Below are 21,003 nucleotides of genomic sequence, written 5' to 3'. Positions count from 1 at the left end.
TGCACAAACATGACCTCTCTTCATGTTTCCTATCTAAGTTCTCGAGGATATTACACAACATTTTCAGACCTAGGAATATTTCCCTCTTTCTATGGTCAATAGCACACATTTCTATGGTCAATAGCACACAGGAGCTTTGCAATTCGGACATGGCTTGGTCATCATAGGCTCCCAGAAGCATGTGCCAGATGGAAAGAGATAAAACAGAGACAGAAAGGAACTGGCTATGAGATTTCCCTAGGATCTAGGAAGTATGAAGGAGAGCTCTTACGACGATCATCGATGGTATAGTTTAGACTCTGATAGTGACTTGGAGGACAGTAGCATCAGCCATGGACAAAGGTCCAGCATGCCAGTACAAGGACCTTCAGGCAAGTCTGCCCTTTCTTATTTATAGAGCAGCTAAGCATGATTCTGACACCAAATTTCTCGCGGACCAAGTGGAACAAGGCTCATTTTCATACATAGAGTTCGTTCTTCATATGATCCCTTGTTTCATATGGATGGCGAGATGAAGTCAATGCCATTGGGCAACATATGTATAGCATAGACCCTGTCTACATCTATACAGATCATCCATATGCTCAGTGGGAAATGGGAAAGACAATAAGATGCCTCTGAGCACATAAGAAGGAGAAGAGATGCTTCTCTTGATACTCGGGAATTTGGCACATTCTTTTATCTAGCACAGCCTTGTATTGGACCATCTATTGTTATCTTGTGACTAGTGTTCTCTCTTATACAGGGTTTGTATTCTATTTTTCCTTAGTCTCTTTTGAGTAAGGTGGTTATTAATAGAATTTCTCTCTTCTCAGAAAAAACAAACAAATACCACAACAAGATTATTCACAGTGAATATGACAAACCTTAAACTGAGCTGTCATGGTGCTTGTCAAAAGAGAGTAGAAAAGCAGACCACCAATTGCTAATGTGAGACCTATGGCACGCTCTGAACGTGTCTTTTCCTACAACAACCATAAGATTCGTTCTTCAGCTCAAATGTAAAAAGAATCGATAAGATGTTATGTCAAGCTATGTAATATGATAGCAGCACAATTTAACATGGTAATAGCAATTGGTTTTAGGGAAGGTAAGAGACAAACCCTCAGGTGTGTATTTGGAGAACATAAGCATGCCCAAGAATCCCAAAATGAATCTTCTAGTGCTTGTTTGTAGCTCCTACATGCATGGGGTTTAGTTGAGCTTTATGTGAAATGCAATATTTAAATCAGAAAGGCATTTTGTTTCAAAGTGCACATGTCACAATTTCCAGATGGTGTAAGCAAACACACAACAATCTGCAAGTTGAATTATTTAAGATGTTTCAACTCACATTTAGACAGCTGTCCTATCTGCAGGATGCAAAAAATGGCTGGCCAATGATTAAAAACCAACTTTTCTTATGAAACCTTTTCCTCAGATAATTGTTTTTTGGAAATCCTGAATTTCTTCTTTTTGTATTGTTTCAAATTAGCCCCACACTATTTGTTTCAGAAATTGCAATTACGTTTCCCCCACCCTCCCCCCACCCACAACTTTTTTGCTTAATCTTGTTTTCCCAAAATTCGAGTAATTGAGCAGCTGATCACGAGCTGGGAAGCAGGACCCCGTCCCTGAAAGTCACTACTGATGCTAGACACAAACTGCCTGGCTAACGTGTCTGTCCTAATGTGAACTGCTCTGGCCTTTTGAAGAGATCACAGCTGCTCTGCCCGCTACCATAGCCCGCCACCTCAGCCCTGCCTCATCAGCAGTAGCAACATCTACTCTGCCTGCTATTGCAGCTTTTCTTGCTACTCTGCCTGCCACTGCAGCCTTTCTTGCCACCTCAGCCCACCCACTAGTTGCGACAACTACTCTGCCTGCCACTACAGCCTTTCCCATCTTAACTACACACCCTCCTCGCTTCCCAGTCTGTCTCGAATTCACACCCGCCTTAAACCAGCCGGCCCAAATAACCTCACCACTCCAATCTGCAACTGTCACCATAGTTGTGCTCCCTTCCATCCAAGACATGGACATGTCCTCAGCTCCTCATCCACCCTTGCAGCCTTCATACAATTCCTCGCACAGGTAACCCTCTGTATTATCAAGATTCCCTCCATTCATGGGGGCTTCCTCATTCAGCCTATCTTGTATAAAAGCCTCCTTGGTCAGCACTTCACTTGTAGAATGATTGTACATCTTGCAACAAAATGCTCTAGGATATGCCAGTGCCAAACCTCCTTCATGGATGAGGGAGGTGGTAGACCCAAGATGCAAAGTTATGCAAAGCACCAAAGATAGCACAAGGCTAGACAAAGAAGGAGAATATGTCATCGAGGGCAGGATGGCCCACAACCACAAAGATTGATCGAGGGACAATGGAGAGTGATCATGGACCTTAGGCCATCAGCCCATGCAAAGCCATCGCAACCCCACACAGCTCCCATAGACACTCCCCTAGATGCCCAAGATCCAAAGATCTCACAACCCGTGACTTTGGCAACACCAGAATAACTAATGCAAAAACTAATCCCAAAAGTGACCATAAATGGTTCTCAAATTGATCAATAACTAAGCTGAAACTGATTAGCATTTTTTCTCAAATCGAGGCAAAAACACATGCCAAATTGATCATAAACTGATGCAAAAGTATAGTTTCAGTGCCCTGGTGAAACTCATACTCATCTGCACACATCTCATAATGACTAGTACACTGAGCAGTGACCCCATGGTAGACATACTGTTAGCACAATACCTTAGATGCATACTGAATACATCCAAGATTCACTACATATGAGAGCTGTCCACAACTAGAGGAGTGGAAGTGCTATCTCTCCCTTGAGCATCACACAATGCTCCGGACCCTTGCTCTGTTGAATCCGACTGAGCCCTAACCAAAGTCAGCTCTAACTGAAAGGCATCTAGGTAAAGCTGCAACAACTAAGGATGATCTACCAAGTCATCCTCTTCCATCCATTTTGCATCTATTGATGAAACAGTGCTGAAGCTTCACCAAGAAGCATATGGAAACTTTACCTCTAACTTTACTTGCCTGAAGCCTCCACTAGGTTGTAGGCCTTTCTCTGAAACCAGCCTTTCTCCTTGGATAGGGTGGTAAATAACTTGATTTAGCACTAATTATAGCAAGCATAAAATTCACATAAACTGAAAATGCATACTTTATCACTTTAATCTTGGACATTGGACACCCTATTGGCTCCAAAACTGGAGTCCCTTGTGGTATTTCTTTAGCTTATATTGCAAATCGATGGAGTATAATTGAGATCCTGTGATCTCCTCCGCTAATCCAAGTGCCTATTGCTATCAAAACTGACCAGCAAGCCTCCAAACCAATTTGCCGCTGGGTTTCCTTCACTGTGCTTCTTGAAAGACAAATTCAGCCCCAAATCTAATATTGGCTGACTGGCCTCATGAATCTCCCTGAAATTCTTCAATTTTAGTTGCTAGAATGCAAGCCCTAGGTCCTCAATTTTGAGCATGCATCCCAAGGTGGTTGTCAAACCCTAATTCTTATTGTAAATTAGGGTTTACAGCAAAGATTGGCTGAAGTCTCTTCCTCTGATGGCTCAAACTACTAGAAAATGCTGAGATAACTTAAGAGATGACTAGGGGATGAGACAGAATGCTGTAGAGAGAGGAATTTTAGAGTTTCATTGTGAGAAACACTAAAAAGGTATTGCTGCCGTACTCAAATAGCCATGGAAGCTAATCAATTTTTTATCTGGTTGGGGTCACATCTGCAATAGTTTGTGATCAGTTCTCAGATCAGTAAATGATCAGTTTATTATCAAATTATGTTTAGTTTTCAATGGTTTACAGCTGGTTCCATGGACAGCAGCATGTTAGTAAATTCCATTGACAGTTTTAGCCATGGTTTATGCTGAGAATATGCTTTACTATGGTTGTGAAGTCAGAACAATTGAGAAACACAAGTTATAGATGCATCCAAGGGGTTTCTAGCAACAATTCTGGACTGTATTTCAGATTTATATCATGTTTATGCTGGCTGAAAATTTTCAGCAAGGTTTGGGGCATGTGGCATGGTTGGACAACTGTGGCTAATGTTGTGACTATGATGCCTTATGGAAATTCTAATGCAACATGCTTTTCCTTTGGCACAATGCAATGCAATCAAGGACAATTGCAAGGATTTCAAGGAGAAGGATTTCAAGGGAAAGATCTATTCATGGGGACATGAAATTTTGAGATGTCATAATCTTGCCGATAACATTTTCTTAAGATATTAATCAAATGTGCAAGGTTGTTTAGCACATGGCAGCTATTTCATGATAACAGGCCAAGGACCTCAAGGATGCAATGGGTGTCAAAGGCAAAAGTTGTAAGAAGCTATGCCTAACATATACTAGGTGGTACTTTGTGTCAGATTTCGGCCTAGACCAATTTATTGGCCACTAAAGTCGGTGGTGACATTAGAGACTAAGCATTAATTAATTAATTAATGCCGCTCTAAGGGCTAATAACTGCACAAGGATACTTGGAAGACAAATTGGCCTAACCAATTTAATTATTGGCTCGTGAGATTAATTTTTTGAACATTAGAATAATTATTAAATTAATTTTCAAAATTAATCTAGATAATGTTGGATAATGGGATTAGAAGGCTGCAGTTGGCAAAAATAGCCTATACAAGTGGAAAAAACGTTTTTAGGGACTGGTCGTAGTCTATTCCAACCATTGTGAGAGAGAGAAGGAGACTGTTAGAGAGCAAGGAGAGGCTGCTAACGTGATTTGTAGCCACCAGGGATCAGTCCTGCAGCATGTGATAGCAATTTGGAGCCCTTCAAGAGCAGGTGACAGCAGCCCAAGGTCCTTTTGATACAAATGACAGCAGATAGGAGGAGGCAGTAGTCTTTCTAATGGTCCTAAGCTGTAGATGACAGCTTCCATGGTTGTTTGAGCTGGGCAGCTATCTCTCTACAGCGTTCTATCTCATCCCCTAGCCATCTCTCAAGTTATCTCAATATTTTTCAGCAGTTTAAGCCATCAAAGGAAGAGATTTTAGTCAATCTCTGCTCTAAACCCTAATTTACAATAGAAATTAGGGTTTCATAGTCACCTCGCGATGTGTGCTTAAATTTGAGGGCCTAGGGCTTGAATTCCAACAACTGAAATTGAGGAATTTCGGGGAGATTCAAGAGGCCAACCAGTCAATATCAGATTTGGGGCTGAATTTGTCTTTCAAGAAGTAGGGTGAAAGCCAATCCCCAAGCAAACCAAGGGGCAAATTGGTTTGGAGACTTGTTTGTCAATTTTAACAACAAGAGGCACTTAGATTAGTGGAGGAGATCAAAGGATCTCAATTGTACTCCTTTCATTTGCAATATAAGATAAAGAAATACCACAAGGGGCACAAATTTTGGGACCAACCAGGTGTGCAATGTCCAAGATTAAAGTGGTAATGTGTACATTTTCAATTTATGTGAAAATTTGTGCTTGCTCTAATTAGTGCTAAATCAGGTTATTTACCACCCTATACAAAGAGGAAGGCTGGTTTCATTAATAGCCATGGAGACATTTTGTAGAACATTATGAGTCCTACTTAAGTGGCACAAATCCTATGGATTTTGGGTATGTGACACTAGACTGCCAGAGTCGAGACCACACGAGGATTTCACGTGGGTTTCCCATGAGATCGTTATGAGATCTCGGATGCCATGTGGGGATTGAAATAACCTCAAAGTAGCAATTGGCACCTCTTCTTTAAGCATTAGAGAGAAGCTTCTATACTAGAGATTGACGAGACTCTCATTAGGAGGGAAAGTAATGGTCACAAATCAGGTTTTTCTGGCAACCATGTGGTACATCACTTCTTGTTAGGCATTTCCTAGGTCATGCATCAACCAGGTGAAGTGCATCATCACGCACTTTATTCGGTCAGGAGGAGATCGGCGGAGCTCAGACAAAGCAAAGGTAGCTTGGTATGTTACATACAATCTATAGATCTAGAGAAGGATTAGGTATCATAGACCCAGATAGCCAAAGAAAAGCCTTATTGACCAAGCTCATTGCAAGGGATTTGCGTCAAGTGAGGAGCACTAGAAGAAACTCCTAATGGGGAGGCTATAGCATATGACACTTACACATGGAGGACCATGGCAACCCAACATTCACTGGATCTTTCAGGAGATTAGCACTAGAGACTTAGGAAGGAGCTTTGAGGTCAAATTTGCAACTGCCATTATTGGAGCATGGAGGTCTATATCTTCAAGGCTTCATCAGCTTCCCGCGACTACTATTGAAGAGAATAGGAGGCAGCCTCTTCTCTTCAATCATTATTTGAGATCAAAGTCAATTGCCACACTATTGGACAATGGACATACTTGCCATGGGGAAGATTCTCTACACAAGGCACTACATTAGTGGGGGATTGGTTTGCATTTCAAGAGTTACCACAAGAGACTCAAAGGCAAGGATCTTAGGGAGCCAAAGCTACGATTGAGGCCGTGATGGAGGGGGTTCCACCAAATTGGTAGATAGATGCAACTACCTCCCAAACTTGGATTGGTCTCTTCTCTAGAGGGGACATTCTTCTAGCAATCATTGCGTCTAGTAGAGATAGGACATTCACTTTCCTAGTTAACGAGGATGGCTGCCTCGAGTGAGAAGATCTTGACCATATAGCACTCAATGGTTGCTCAAGGCAAAGGATCAAAGTAGTGGTACACTTCAAGAGGAAGTGGCACATAGACCAAATCCAACCACTTGTCTTGTAGATGGATGGAGGTAATGGGCATACCAGAGGAGGCCTCTACAAAGACTACAGTGGGATCCCATAAAGTGGGTGTGGAGGGACCCTTTCCCTGACAAACCATGCGGCATACCCTTTTTTCCTTACACTACTAGGTTAGGGAGGAGGATACAAATGAACAGGATCTGAGCACAGCCACCAGCCACCCTCCATTGTCACAAAGAGGGAATCTTAGATGAGTTCCTATATGGCTTTTGAGGAGGCTACATGACAGGTTCAGGCCTAGGAAGATATCTATCTTTCTATGGCTTGTAGCCCACAAGAGTTTACCACTTGGCACCTGGCTTAGATATGGCGGGGACCTAGTGGCATGCATGAGATGCGGTGAGCCAAAGGAGACACATAGATATTGCCTATGGGACTGCCCCAAACTCACAAACTTGTTCTGCAAGTGGGGTCATCCATCAGGTGACCATCTTGACAAATTCCAAGTTAAAGTAAGAGATTGATGAAGGTTAATTTACAAGAATTTAATACAAAAGTCAATTTCTGCACAATGGCTAGAAGTCTGAGAATGACTGAATGCCATGTGAAGTCAAGTGCCAAAAGCTGTGTACAGCTATGACAAGTGCCTCGAATGCAGTCAGGACAACAACAAAGTCTAGGGGGCCAAGGTCACAAGGTGTTGTGCTTTAAGTGTTCATAGTAAGTATTCACCATTACCTTATCCAACTTGGCCTATAGTAGCTCTGCATTGTCTCTCAAGACCCTAGCTTTTTCTCTCTTGTGTTCTTTGCACAAATGCTCCAAGGCAAGCAAGTTTCCTTTTGTGATTGTTGCTTGAACTCCCTACTCTTGAGTGCTAGCTATGGAGTCATCAACTTGTCCATCTTTCCTAGAGGCTACTTCTTTTACTAATCTCCCCTTTTTCAACTCAGAAAGCTTAGCTTTCATGGCTTGGACATGTTCAACATCAATCTTAGTTCGAGCAGTCCCTAAGCTATGCTGCTAGCAAATTTATCTACTCAAGAAAATGTGGAGAGGGAGCCATCAATTACTTCCCTCTCATCATTTTCGTCTGCTAAAAAGAAAGAGGACTTGCCATTTGAGAAAAGCCCACAACATGAATTTCCTTTTTGACAGAAACATATGTTGGGAACTTGAACCAATTAAAAAATTTTATGCAATCAGTTTGAATATTCCATGGACCAGGGACCATATGGAAGATATCCATGTCTAAAAAAGGTGGATGCAGTTAGAAGGATGAAGAAGATTTGTATTTCTACTTGAAAAATATGCATGTCCTTGTGTCTTCTACATTGTATAGATTCTGCATATTGCTCATGTTCTAGATGCACCTCATCAATTATTGAGGAAAGATAAAAGGTTCCAATGTGATGAAATTCATAACAAATCAATGAAAAGGCTAAAAGCTTTGCTTTAAATAGTACCTACACTGACAAAACATAATTCATAGATCAGGGCGACACCACCCCCTTCCCCTCCAGGCATACATGAGATGCATAGACCAAGAATTAATAACAATCTCTTTTTGAGCAACTTCACACGATCAAACTGCATCCTTTTATACAATATGTATTAAGCAAACTAGTAGACTTGAAACAGCCTTCTTTCATAACCTTGATATGAAAATCTACAGTGGATGAGCTCTTTGAGCAGCAACCCTTCACCCAGACGAAGTTTTCACTGACAAAGGAAACAGCTCAATCATGATATACACTTTCACTGAAAAAGCCTTCTCACCTATGTCTTGAAAAGAGTATGCCCCCTACAACTAAAAGAGTGCAGCACGAGAGCACCAACAATAATATATACCTGCAACAATCCAGATGCATTATTATAGTAAATAATAATAAACCTTCTTTTACGAGCAATGTTTCTTTTGCATTGAATGTAATGATTATGATATCTACAAACTCAGCTCTTTAAAAGTATCCAAATTAAAGAAAGAATTTAAAAAACATGGTAATCTTTCAGGTTTAACAAATGATAGATAGATATGACTTACGATAGTGGATTTCTCTCTAGTAAAACATCTATTTTGTAAGACATTCGAGGCATTATGATGCTCATACTTGCTGCAGTTGCTATTGAAGCAATAGGTGGCTCATGGAAAGCAGAAGGTAACACTCTCAGTTGGCTATTTACCCGCGATTCACAACTGGCATTATTTCCGGTGTCTACAAGCCTTGAGGAAGAATCCTATGAAACATAAAACCAGTTTCTTTTAAATGGAAATCATGCTATTTAGCTCTTTTCTTTTAAAAGGAATTCATGCTAAAATATTACTTTGGATCTCTGATCAGAACAGAAGTCACCATTCACAAAATCCTTTACAGATTTTCCATGGTTGGAATCCCTTTTCTTGCATATAGATAACAGATAGTGCCAACTGTCAGTTGGCAATTTGCTGCACCACACATGATACTTAACTGTTTTCAATGTCTGCTCATCTTTCTGATCCTGTCCTGATAAAGGCCATAGCTCAAAGTTAATTCTGAAGTGACAGAGCAAAGAAACTGCAACTTTTTTGTCCGTAACACAGCAGGTCACTTATGAAAGTGCATCTAACCAGATCATGCTGAAATTGAGAATTAGGAAAACAAAAGCAAGCGCAATTTGTAACATTTCATGTCACTTTGGAAAACTGAAAATAAAAGATTTCCTGAGATTGAGAGATGTGGTACCTCTTATGTGACAGAGAGAAAAGATGTCCTTTGAAAAAGTTTGGCCCCTGCAGAAACTACTAAAACCTTTGTATTGAGAGCTAAAGCTAAGCTTTCTGTGCAGAGAAAGGAGAAAATGATAGATTAGCAAATGAGTAGTAAGTTCTATCTAGAAGCAGGACACCAATCACACTATGAAGAAATCAAAACTACATAATAAGATTTCTGCATAGGGGCTATCAGTCATGTCCATCAGATTATCCTAACCTCACGACAAGAATATGACAAAAGCAAGAAACTTGCATGATTTTTTATGATAATATGTGTGCTTGTCAGTTATTGATACCACATGTTTGTGACTCAACCCTTGGAATCTTGAGTTGGATGATGCATGAATTGACAAGTTTGCATGATGTATAGGTGTTTTAGTCAAAGGACATCACTGGGTGCAAGGCCACAGAAGAAGATGTTGCTTCATAGACTATAAGGATGCATTTCAATGCTCGGAATCCCATAGGAGCCCAATACTAGATGAATTTGCACAAAGATAAGAGCTCAAGGCCTAAGCACACAGTCTGAGAGATCACATTGCTTCAATCAACATAAGCGCTTGGAAGAATCTCCAGCCAGCTCTCTTCCATGCTTGTCCTCAGCTGAATGACAAGATTCAAAAGTAGGCTAGAGTCTAGAAAACCTTGGGACAGCACAAGCCACATGGAAGTGCCCAGGCCTTACATCTTGTGGGGATGTATTAGCTTTGTTCCAGCCAGACCTGGAGTTTTTGGAGGCAATTCACACAAGTTCACAGCTCTTTCTTATTGGGTGCGAGATGACACACTAGCAGGCCTCAGAGGAGCAGTGTCTGAGAGTACATATTGAGCATACCTTTTACTCAACCAACTTTCTTGAATCCTCCCCCAAATGGTTCAAGGTTGATTTCTTGTTTGCCACCCCAAACTCTTGATACATGGTAATCTCACATGAGAAAATTGGGACCACATGGGTATAAGCAATCAGGGCCATATTAATGAAAAGTCGGTACATCTGGAATCTGAAATAATTTAGATGGTTGAAGCAAATACTCTTTTGTGGTTGTTGAGTAAGTAACAACTCCCCCTCCTTTGTGACTGCAAGCTATTGGGAACCGAAACTGGCCTTTGGGCACCCAAAGCATAGTAAATTCAGTAACTTAAATCCACATACAACTAGAGCTAGAGTGCTCCTACACCCAACATGACACCTGTTGGCCCCAAACCTTTGCACCCCTTTTGGTATTTCTTTAGATTATTGAAGAATGCTCTGAATTTTTTACAACAGGCTGGATTTCCAGCAGTTTCTTGCAAGACAACTAATCCACAAGTGCTCAATGACTTTCACTTTCATTGTTGAACTCTAACCAACTCTGAACTACTCAAAGATCCACCTAAATACTTCAGTAATTAAGCTCCAAGTCGAGGAGCATTTGCTTAGATGGCTATTGAGCACAATCCCCATGAATCCCTACACTATTCCTCTAACAAAAGAATTTCTCACAATATACCCATTATCAAGTCACTTTCTCCACAACAAATTTCAAGAAAGAAGGGTGATGAAGTGTGCTCACTTAACTCTTTTCCAGCAGCTCATTAAGTTAACTCATTTTTTCATGTTATTGGACAGCACTAACTCTGTAAGATGGCCTGTTCACAGGCATACTACTACACACTAGGCCAATGGAATGATCTTCTATCCTTTCAAGTTGTAATTCCCTAGGTATCCCAAGGTAAAGACTCAGAAAAAAAGTTAAGAATTTTTTCCACTCAGTATTCAGCATTGAAGCATCAGACTTAGTAGTATGATCTGTACTACCATTGCAAAACCCAAGTATGCAAAAAGATGGTTTTTCATTACTAAAGAAATTGTTGATGCAGATACAAGAGGAATGGACTCTCCCTTCAATTTTACATCAAGAACATGCTACCTTCATCTATGGGTGATAGACATTTTCATGCAAAAGACATCTATCATAGCATATACTCCATGACATCATGGAATATGCAGTAATACATTGCAATCCTCTAACAACAAAGTGAAAATTCTCAGTATCCACATATGACTAGACTACAAATAAATATGGAGTTTTCCAAAGATAGGGGTAACATACTCTACATGTCCAAGACAAGCCAAATAGCCACACCCATTAGGCCCATCTCATCATCTATAATGCTCAACTCGGCTGCCAATTCTGGAAAATTGAAATTGCCATGATCACCTAAATCAAAGAAAACCAAAGCACATTGATCTCTAACTTTGCCCCATGCATGGCATAGCTCTAAAGCATCTCCATTTGGCTACTCACCAACAAGATAGATACCAATCCAATTGTAGTTTTAGGCTCCGCTCCTTTCTAATTCTTGTTTCACATCTGCATGGTCTTTAGACTTGTGTTTTGGACAATGGTATACACATCATTCTTCACAAACAAAGCATTTATTTGCAGCATCAAACAATGCCTTTCTTCAATAGTTTTTTTGCCATTATCAAATGGCATTTTGCCCTACTTCCCTACCTAAGAGGATACTTAGATACATTCCCAGCTTGTTGACCCTTATTGAAGGATTTAAACTGTTGTCCTGAAATTCAATCTGTCATTATTTTCAGAATTGTCTTTTGTAGCAGCATTGTTGCCCTCAAATTCTATAACATGGCCTTTCATCACCAATGTACAAGCATTCAATCAATTATGCCATGCTGGTCACTTTTGTCTTTGTGTCATGGTTTCTTTAGATAGACCACAACAATAGGTCTCTACCTACTTTTCATCATGACCTCACATCATCCAATTTGTACCAATTAGTTGTTAGATCCACTTCAAAGTGTTTATGACCCATTGGGAAGAGAAACCTATTTAAAATGCACCCAACTTGCTCGTGTTTTGCTGCATCAAAAGGGTTTTCCACCACCAAAAGTGCATCCCTCTTAAGAAGTGCCTGCCTTGTGCACTTTTGAATGCATAGCCTCAGACATTGCAAGATTATTTATCAAGGAGATATTCAAGCTACATGGGCAACCCAGAAGAATCATTAGTGATCGTAATTCTCTCTTCACATCACACTTCTAGAGAGCTATCTTTGAAGCCATTGGGACTCAACTCTGCTTTAGCACAGCTTACCAACCCCAAACGGATGGCCAAACAGAGCGAGTCAATCAAATTATCGAGGATGTGCTTAGGACATACTGCTACATTGTCAAATGAGATCAAAATTGTTAGCCTATCCTATGCAATATTGAAGGTTTCAATTTGACCATTGTCCGACCTTCTTTATGATCTTTGACCTTTCCCAAAGGTGCCAAATTATTATATATTGGTGGCTGCAAAAATGGTGACCCAAGTCATGCCATTGCTATGTTTGAATTTAATATATCCTTTGCTACATGCCAATGTTATTATGCATGCCATTATGCATTTTAGACTATAATACCCATGAAAATTACCCTGAACACCTTGTACAGGTGGCCTAAAACCAGCTATATTTTGCATGCCAACACTGGCGAGTGTAGTGGCATCCTTAGCCTAAAACACTAAACCACCCCAAAATAACAAAGATGCATAGATGGTTGAGAAATTCTTTGTTATTCATAAATGAGAAATTATTTGCTGTCCATAAGAAACATGTTGCACATTATTCCCTAGTGGACAAATGTACTCTTCATTTGGAGTTCCTACATGCACAAAACCATTATTAGCTCACATGACCATGATGATCTATGCTTGATGAGGTTGGCTTCCTCTCAAATAAGGCAGTATGGGGTGAGAGGTGAACATGGGGGGCATGTGCCAGGAAGGGGTGATCCCCCAATAGGTTATTTGAAAATGACAATGAAATGGAAAGGTGAAGAGAACATCTTCTCTTCTCTCACACATTCTAATTTTTAGCTCATGAGAGATAGAAAGAGAGTTAGGTTTCCTTATCAAAGAAAAGTCTTTATATAGAAGCTTCTTATTAAGGGTCTCCTCACAAGGGATATGCTAAGTGGTCAAATCTCTAGTTGTAGATGTATCTTCTATACTATATATCATGAGACTCCATCGTTTAATCACTAGACAGATTTGAGGTCTCACTTCCCAAGTATGGACTTCAGAGACACGCAATCATCCGTTCTTGGGTTTTTTGCAAGATGTCATCCACAGCCACTTTATCACCGGACATACCTATCTTTTCATCTTTTGCGTTGGGCTGGTCTTTCGCACATCTTGTAGACATGCAATACCTTTATTTTTTATTTGGCCTCAAGTATCTTGTGGACATGCTATTATGGAAAATTACTTCAATTTTTATGCTTGTAGACATGGATTCTTTAAAAGGTATGGTCATCTTTGATGTCAAAAGAAGTTGTGGTCTACAATCACAAAGCATCGATGTATTGATGCTACTAAGAAAGTAGTTAAGACTCCATCTTTTAATCTCTGGCCCAGTTGCTAGATAGATCTGAGGTCTCACTTCCCAAGTATGGACTTCAGTGACACGTAAGTGTATAGTCATCCGTTCTTGGGCTTTTTGCAAGATGTCATCCACGGCCACTTTATCACCGGAACATTCTTGTTTGTGTTGGGCTGGTCTTTAGCACATCTTGTAGACATGCAATGCTTTTATTTTTTATTTGGCCTCAAGTATCCCGTAGAAATGCTATTATGGAAAATTACTTCAATTTTTTGCTTGTAGACATGGATTCTTTAAAAGGTATGGTCATCTTTGATGTCAAAACAAGAAGTGGTCTACAATTGCAAAGCATCGATGTATTGATGCTCCTAAGAAAGTAGTTAAGACTTTGTTTAGACAATTTGAGACAAGAGATGGATCCTTTTGTAATGAATTGGCATTGCCTGAATGAAGCTATTGGGTTTGTTGCATCCTTTTGTCTTAGTTTTGAGGCTTACTATGATTGGTGTGGTATACACGTGTTTCTATAGCTTTGCTTAGTCATTCAACAACCTTGACTAATGAGCTTTGAATGTATCTTAATTACACACTCAAACTAATGTAGCTTCAGCCACACAAAGCTGTAATCACTCCAATGTTGACCAACATGACATTGAGAAATGCATCCATGGTATCTCACTATTGCCACACTGCAAGCAATGCTCACTGGATAAAACTTTAGCTCAAGGGTTGCTTAATAACTTAGGTGCTCTAAGTAAGCTGCTTAGGGGGTAAAACTTTCAATGTAACTCAATTCCGAGGTGCAAACTTTCAATTTAATGAAAGTTTCACATTACACCTTGTTCCTTTTGCCTTGCTCTTGTACCACATAGTCTATAGACTTGTCCACCACATACTCAATGTCAAATCCTTCACTGCCAGTGCAATGGTCACTATGCCAAGATCTAGGGATACCAAAATTAAAGTTCAGTTTCATTAAAAATCTTCATGAAGTTTCTCATTCTAGTAACATAATCCCTCTTGAAACATCACAAGTGACCTTGATTACATATAGTTAAGATCCAATGTGGTATACGAAATGGCCAATATACGTTTCTAGCAACCAAGCATATTGCTATTGCTACATGTTTTCCAACAACCAAGCATACTACCATTATAGCATGTATTGTCAATGTACACTTGTTCATACATGTTTCCAAGTAACCAAGCACGTTGTTGTTCCTCCATGTACTACTAGTGTACAATTGCAGACGATGGTAGTCACTATGCTAGTAAGCACTCAATCACAACTATACATATTCATGGCTATCAAAGTGGTACTCATTGCACTAAGTGTTGGTTTGTGATAGCCATGTTGATCACACGGGCAAGCCACAAGTGGTTTGTCTAATGGCTCATCCTCAATATTAAGGAAATACCATAAGGGGCGCTCACCTTGAGGGCCAATCAGGTATTGTCTACTATGAAAGATTGCTCTCGCTCTCTAGTTCTTTGTGTCATTTATTTTCTTTGTTGAATTGAATAGTGTGTGTATTGTAAGTCTACATTCACTATCCTATAGATCAGATCTACAGGCCAGTTGCATGGTTTTGCCACCGGGACATCACCATCTTTCCAAAGGGGGTAAGCTCTAGTTGTCTCAAGGTACACACACAAGTTTTGGCTTGCTGTAATTCAGTGTACAGCAGTGAATTTCTAGAATTGAGCAAAGATTTCTCACAAGGAACAACCTACAAGTGATGACAACTCATTGTCCTCTACTCAGGAGCAGTCGTTGCAATTGAAATCCATGACATCCCATTGTTTTTTCAGTATCACCATGACTCCTGTGTTCAATAGCACATAAGGCATCCCATTTATTCTCATGCAAAACATGCCACGTGTCATGTTGTTTGCTACGAGAGCAAATCCCCTGAACATTCCAAGTGGCAAGCTTCATGAACTAACAAAATGAGATGTAAATTATATTCAAGGTTGATCTTGCCTCAATTTGACCTTTTCAGCCAACTTTTCAAGTACACCATCTGCCAAAAAATCAGCCAGTATTGCAAAAGCATTCTGCCCCTAATGGCCAAACCTAGAGGAGGAGGGCTTACCCTCATTTTTCAACCCCGACCAAGGATATCTACGATCCCATGGGGTGATCACCTTACCCTGTTTATCAAAAGCTAGGTGGGCAGGCGGATCTCGAGGACTCTCACCATGTGTTCACAAATGTGTGGGCTGTTTTGAACTAGAAGCAGTGTCCACCTGCGGGCCTATCGGCCGAGCCACCTTGGCTCCGAAACACATACAATCTGCTGCCTGATGCCCAAAGTCGTGGCAGCGCAGGCACTATCCTGGTTGCCCAGTCACAATGACCTACTACCTAAAGGAGTGACCTCCTGCCTCAATCTCCAGGAACTTTGGTATATTCTGTGTCTTTCACGGCCACTCGTACCTTTGGGACTTCTGCACCTATCATTGCATCCGCGAAGGAGGCAGGAAGAACTCTGCCGAAGAGCAGCCCAAAGTCCTCCACTAACTGGCAGTACTCTACTGCCAGTCTGAGGAAAAGTAAAGTGACTAGGTGTCTGAGAAATCTGTTGTGGAATGCAAAAGTCTCCACTGTGAAGTCGCTATACCAGGGAACCATGTAAATGACCCCCTTCATGGAGGCCTAGGGCGAGCTCTCCACTAACTCCCGAGCTGCATCCGCAGAGGTGAGTCGAACCATGAAGATCCCTCGGCCCATGAGGACCGCCTCTACGATCTGTGTTGTGCCAATGTGCAACGTGGAGTGGAGCCAATCTCACAGCTGGGGAGTGTCCAACTACCTGACCAAATATCGTTGTTTCTTTAAGCTCTAGCTATGTGGCCCGAACAACTAAGAGCTGTTCCTCAGAAAGGACGACGTGCAAGGTGTTTGACTAGGGGGCACTCACAGAGTGCGCCGGCATCAGACCAGAGGTTTCCATTGCGCGTCCCTGCTGAGAACCTACCTATCACGCTGCTGTGCTACCGGAGAGGAAAGTTGCTGCAGGGGGAGGGAGCAACTGGGGCGGGGGGGGTGGTTGCGGGGAGGGGAGAGAATGAGCAGGCACTGGACAGGGCAGTGGCAACGTGCCGCAGGCAGGAGGGGGCTCTGGTGATGGCGACGGGGAGGGAACGGCGGGGAAGGCGCGATTAATCCGGCGGGGGTGGCGAGACGATCAGTCGGGGGCGGGGGTAGCATGTGCGACGTGACAGGCTGGAGCAAAGAGGTAGTCTTGCATATCTCCAGACAGACTGAAGCTATGCCTCAGTCAGAATGACACGCAAAGGGGCATCTGCAGGATGCTCCAGCATTGGACCAGAGGTTTCCATTGTGAGTCTTCACCGAGGCCCTTTTGAGCATGCTGCTGTTCATTGGGGTGAAAGCTACCACAAAGAGAGGGAGCACCTGGTAGGGACCTGTCTCAGCCTAGAAAAAAGAGAAAAAAGGGAGGATGATGTTTTTTTTAAAATCGGGTTGGATTGTGTGTGAAGAAGCGGATGATTGCAACAGCCAGGTGGGGAGGGGGTGATGGGGAAGGGGCAGTCCTGTAAGCAGCACTAGCAGCACAAGCTGGTGGTGTGTCTGTACCCAGCATGACAGTGGTGGGGGTGGCTGGGGGAACGGCAAATGTGGAGGGCGACCAGGGTTGGGGGGTGGCACATGCAGGGGAGGGCATGGAAAGGCACACAGGGGCAGTCCTGTAGCAGCACAGGGGGGCAGTCCTGTGGCGGGGGGCAGTCCTGTGGCAGCACAGGCAGAGAGGCATCCCAGGAAGAAACAGCGCCAGCAGGGGTGGAGGTGAGGAGGCAGAGGTTGTGTGGCAGGAGATTAGGCAGCTGCAGTAGCAACTCGGAAGGTCAGCGTCAAGGGCCAGTCATGTTCACTCATCCAGGTTTGGCACTTCTCGATTGATAAGCATAGTTTTGTACCAGAGCCTGGGGTTCGGCAATTTCAGGCAATCAAGCACTAAGACCTGGTTCTGCCAATTTTAGTTCAAGGTGTGCTTTACACATGGAGGCCATGTTAGATCTTCCTGGCTATTTGTGAAGATCCTTCAAGTAAGATCCTGCAGCATTTTCACCATCTGCAGGCTGGTGGGCAATCTGGCTTGTGAACTTGAGGAGCTCCCTTTCAGCATTTTGCTTCAGCAATGCATAGCTGAGTCACATTCACCCTGAGCAGCATAGTTTGCCTGGATCAGATTATCTTAATGGAAAGTCAAAGATCAAGAACCACTTTGTTGCTAAGGAAGATTCTTACAGGAAAAATGGTGAAGCCTTTGGTCCTGGAACATCCTCAAAGGAGGCAGACATCAGTGCTGAAGATACATGATCCCCATGCTGATGTCTTAGAAGGTAGCTGCAGCTTGGGAGGACAGCGATGCACAGGTGTTTAGCCTAATTGCTATGGCCACAGTAAATTCACTCGTTCCACTCATCCAAACTGTGAAAACTTTTGTTGTTTTGTTGGGGCCTGGACAATGTTACAAAATCAGGTTGAGATCAAGGCTCAGCTTATCAGAGTTATCAACCTTGAAAGTCCACTATAGAGGTTTTCTCAATGACAGGAATCCGGATTCAGTTCTCTCTTTTAGTATACAGGTTTAAGGATTTAAGGGACAAGTTGGCTACCACGGACTACAAAGTTGACAATATGCAGCTTGCTCATACTTTGCTACCAATCTTACACTTTGGCACAAGGATAAGCCTCTCACTTTGACAGGGCACCCTTGCAAGTCAATTGTGCGTAGACTATTTGCATATGAAAGTCGGTTCATCCAATGCAGTTGATTAATATTAACTAGCTACGGTTCTGGAGATTGGAGGAGATCAGACTGACATTGGTGGGAGTAATGACACTGCCTGTGTTGCTGCACTTGTGTGCATTTTGGTTCTGCCAGTGGTCTTCTTTTTCACGAGGTGTCTAGGATTCTTATTTCGATGACAACCTGGTGTTAGCATCCCATAACATAGTGAGCCAAAAATCTAACAGTATTTACACATATTCCTATTTTATTACTCTTCCTACTTCAACTTCCAACACCCTCAGCGCCTTATATCCATACAAGCTCACCAAAAAACATTGATAATGTGAAGTCATTTGGTAACTTTTTTTAACACTAACTACAATACTAACATTTTGGTAATTGCAGGGACCCATTTGAGAGCTTCAAATTTGTGAGCTAGTGTATGACAAAAGAAATTCTCGCTTGATGGGAAACCATGGATTCCACAACATTGGATTTAAGAGTTAACTTGTTGCATATCTGACAATTCCAGTGACACTATGTTGAAAAAACACAGAACGCAGTCCTGCGGCATGTTTTTCCACTTCCCAGAGATCCGACACAAGGTTCCCAAAGAAAGCACTGTCATGGGAGACTGCAACAAGCGTATGGCCGGGTGAGGATTCCATGAATGCATGCACGTGGGGAAGCCTAATGGGGAGGCTCACCTGGTAGGGTGATAAGACGGGCCATCAGGAGCTTGGATGTCGTGGCAGAGACGCTGAAGCATGGCGGCCATGGAAATGAAGGTGGGGGAGCTGTCGTATGCTCTCATGAGCCTGAGCTAACGAGCAGATATTCTCTGGCACTGTGGTCTCACCATCATCATGATAACCACCAACACATACACCACCACCACCACCACCACCATCACCATCACCATCATATCTGCCTCTTCGTCTTCTTCATCATCGTCGTCGTCTTCGTCTTCTTCTGCTTCCTTCTTTGGTCTTGTACGCCACCTTTCCAACCGTATTGGTCGCTTTATTAAAAGTGGTTGACTCATACGATGTCAAAGCTTTCAAGTTAACGGGCCCTTTGATTCATCCGAAAAGTGTGGCATTGCCAAGCCTTAAAGCCTTTACCCTTAAAGCCTTAAAGCCTTTACCCTTGGTTTACACGAAGGCCTATAGGATCATTCATACTAATGAAGGGTTTAATATTGTAAATTAAGGTATATCTCTTATACAAATTAGAAGTTCAAAGTAAGGTGATTAATGAATCAATGGAATTTTGAATCACACCTCTTCTTAGAACTTATCTGCATGAAAATAGACCAACTTAGCTTCGCAATCATGCTTACCGCGCAAAGCACAAGCCAGCTACTAAACTTTACATGCATGAAAATAGACCAACCTACACTAACCTCATTGTTGACAACCTTCTTACTAGCATGTAATAACATTGTGTCTGCATTACAATAAAATCAAACCCATTCACATTTCTCTTCCAGAAACACACGCACCATTTACCTATGCAAAACATGTGCACATGTAACTTGTAGCATAAATGTCTATTGGCTTGGTTAAACTACATATTACGCATCATGACCTTAAGAAGGAAATTTTATTAGAGCCTTAACATAGATACTACTTTTTTACTACTACAATCAGAGCTTAATTTTATCTTAACGGTCTTTCTATTTAGTTTGGTTATGTTTGTCTTGAGATGTATTATTTATTACTTAAAATACAAATACGCATTATTTTAAAAATTGGCCAAGATGTTTATGCATCGCTAGTAGGTTCTCAAAAGGATATGTTATAGTTTTTGTGATCCACTTTTATCTATCATTAAATTATTCCCTCACCCCAAGTAAGTCTTGAAATCTTGCTCTACTATTATCTTAGAAGGCCCATGTGATAATATCACCTTGCTTTTCTCGCTATGTATAGCAATTATTTTTGCAAAGATCCAATTGATGTTTACAAAAACCCAAGATTTTATTTGAAATTTAGTTATAGAATTTCTATGGAAGATATAACACCATCCTGCCTTTTCACATAATCAAATAATTATGTTTTCTAAGTTCCAATCAATGTTCACAAAATGCTAAGGTTTAATTTCAAAAGAGTCATAGAATTTCTAAGAATTTCAAAAAGTACAACTTTTATTTTTCTCTTCATGACTCCAACTTGGGAGGAAATATCAAAATGGAAAGGAGGGTAATTTTTGAAACATGTCAAAAAGCTATAGTAGGGTCCCATGTTCCATTTCAAGATGGTTTATAACATTGACCCACCATTTTGCATGTGTTACAATAACTCAACCAATTTCAAATTGGTTTGGACAATCTAGCCTCACCTAGTTTTGGTTTTGTGGGTCACTAGAATAGCTCCATAGCTCATAATATAGACCCCGAGAATAGTTGGAAACAA

The 21,003-nt window shown here is 41.5% G+C and overlaps 1 protein-coding gene across 7 annotated transcripts in view; it reads right to left on the bottom strand.

Annotated features, from left to right (window-relative positions):
- LOC148041858 (putative ion channel POLLUX-like 2) overlaps positions 1 to 19,556 on the bottom strand; it is a 98,253-nt gene extending 78,697 nt beyond the window's left edge. For 2 of the 7 annotated variants that reach the window (XM_087683364.1, XM_087683375.1), the window contains exons 1-6: positions 9,424 to 9,518; positions 9,026 to 9,204; positions 8,745 to 8,938; positions 8,480 to 8,551; positions 1,104 to 1,179; positions 867 to 965 (exon numbers count right to left, since the gene is read on the bottom strand). In XM_087683364.1, the coding sequence (XP_087539490.1) occupies positions 867 to 965; positions 1,104 to 1,179; positions 8,480 to 8,551; positions 8,745 to 8,809 (312 nt within the window). In that variant the 5' untranslated portion in view covers positions 8,810 to 8,938; positions 9,026 to 9,204; positions 9,424 to 9,518. Of the gene's footprint in view, positions 1 to 866; positions 966 to 1,103; positions 1,180 to 8,479; positions 8,552 to 8,744; positions 8,939 to 9,025; positions 9,205 to 9,423; positions 9,519 to 18,678; positions 18,788 to 19,293 lie in introns of those variants that run through there. The other 5 variants (XM_087683421.1, XM_087683383.1, XM_087683392.1 and 2 more) reach the window with 5 other exon arrangements.
- Between the last annotated feature and the right edge of the window lie 1,447 nt (positions 19,557 to 21,003).

Source organism: Lygodium microphyllum, chromosome 1 (assembly GCF_053477565.2).
Source record: "Lygodium microphyllum isolate KBCC chromosome 1, Lygodium_microphyllum_v1.1.10, whole genome shotgun sequence".
NCBI classification, from domain to species: domain Eukaryota; kingdom Viridiplantae; phylum Streptophyta; class Polypodiopsida; order Schizaeales; family Lygodiaceae; genus Lygodium; species Lygodium microphyllum.
Note: the sequence above shows the minus strand (reverse complement) of the source record. Positions and strands in the feature narration are given on the sequence as shown.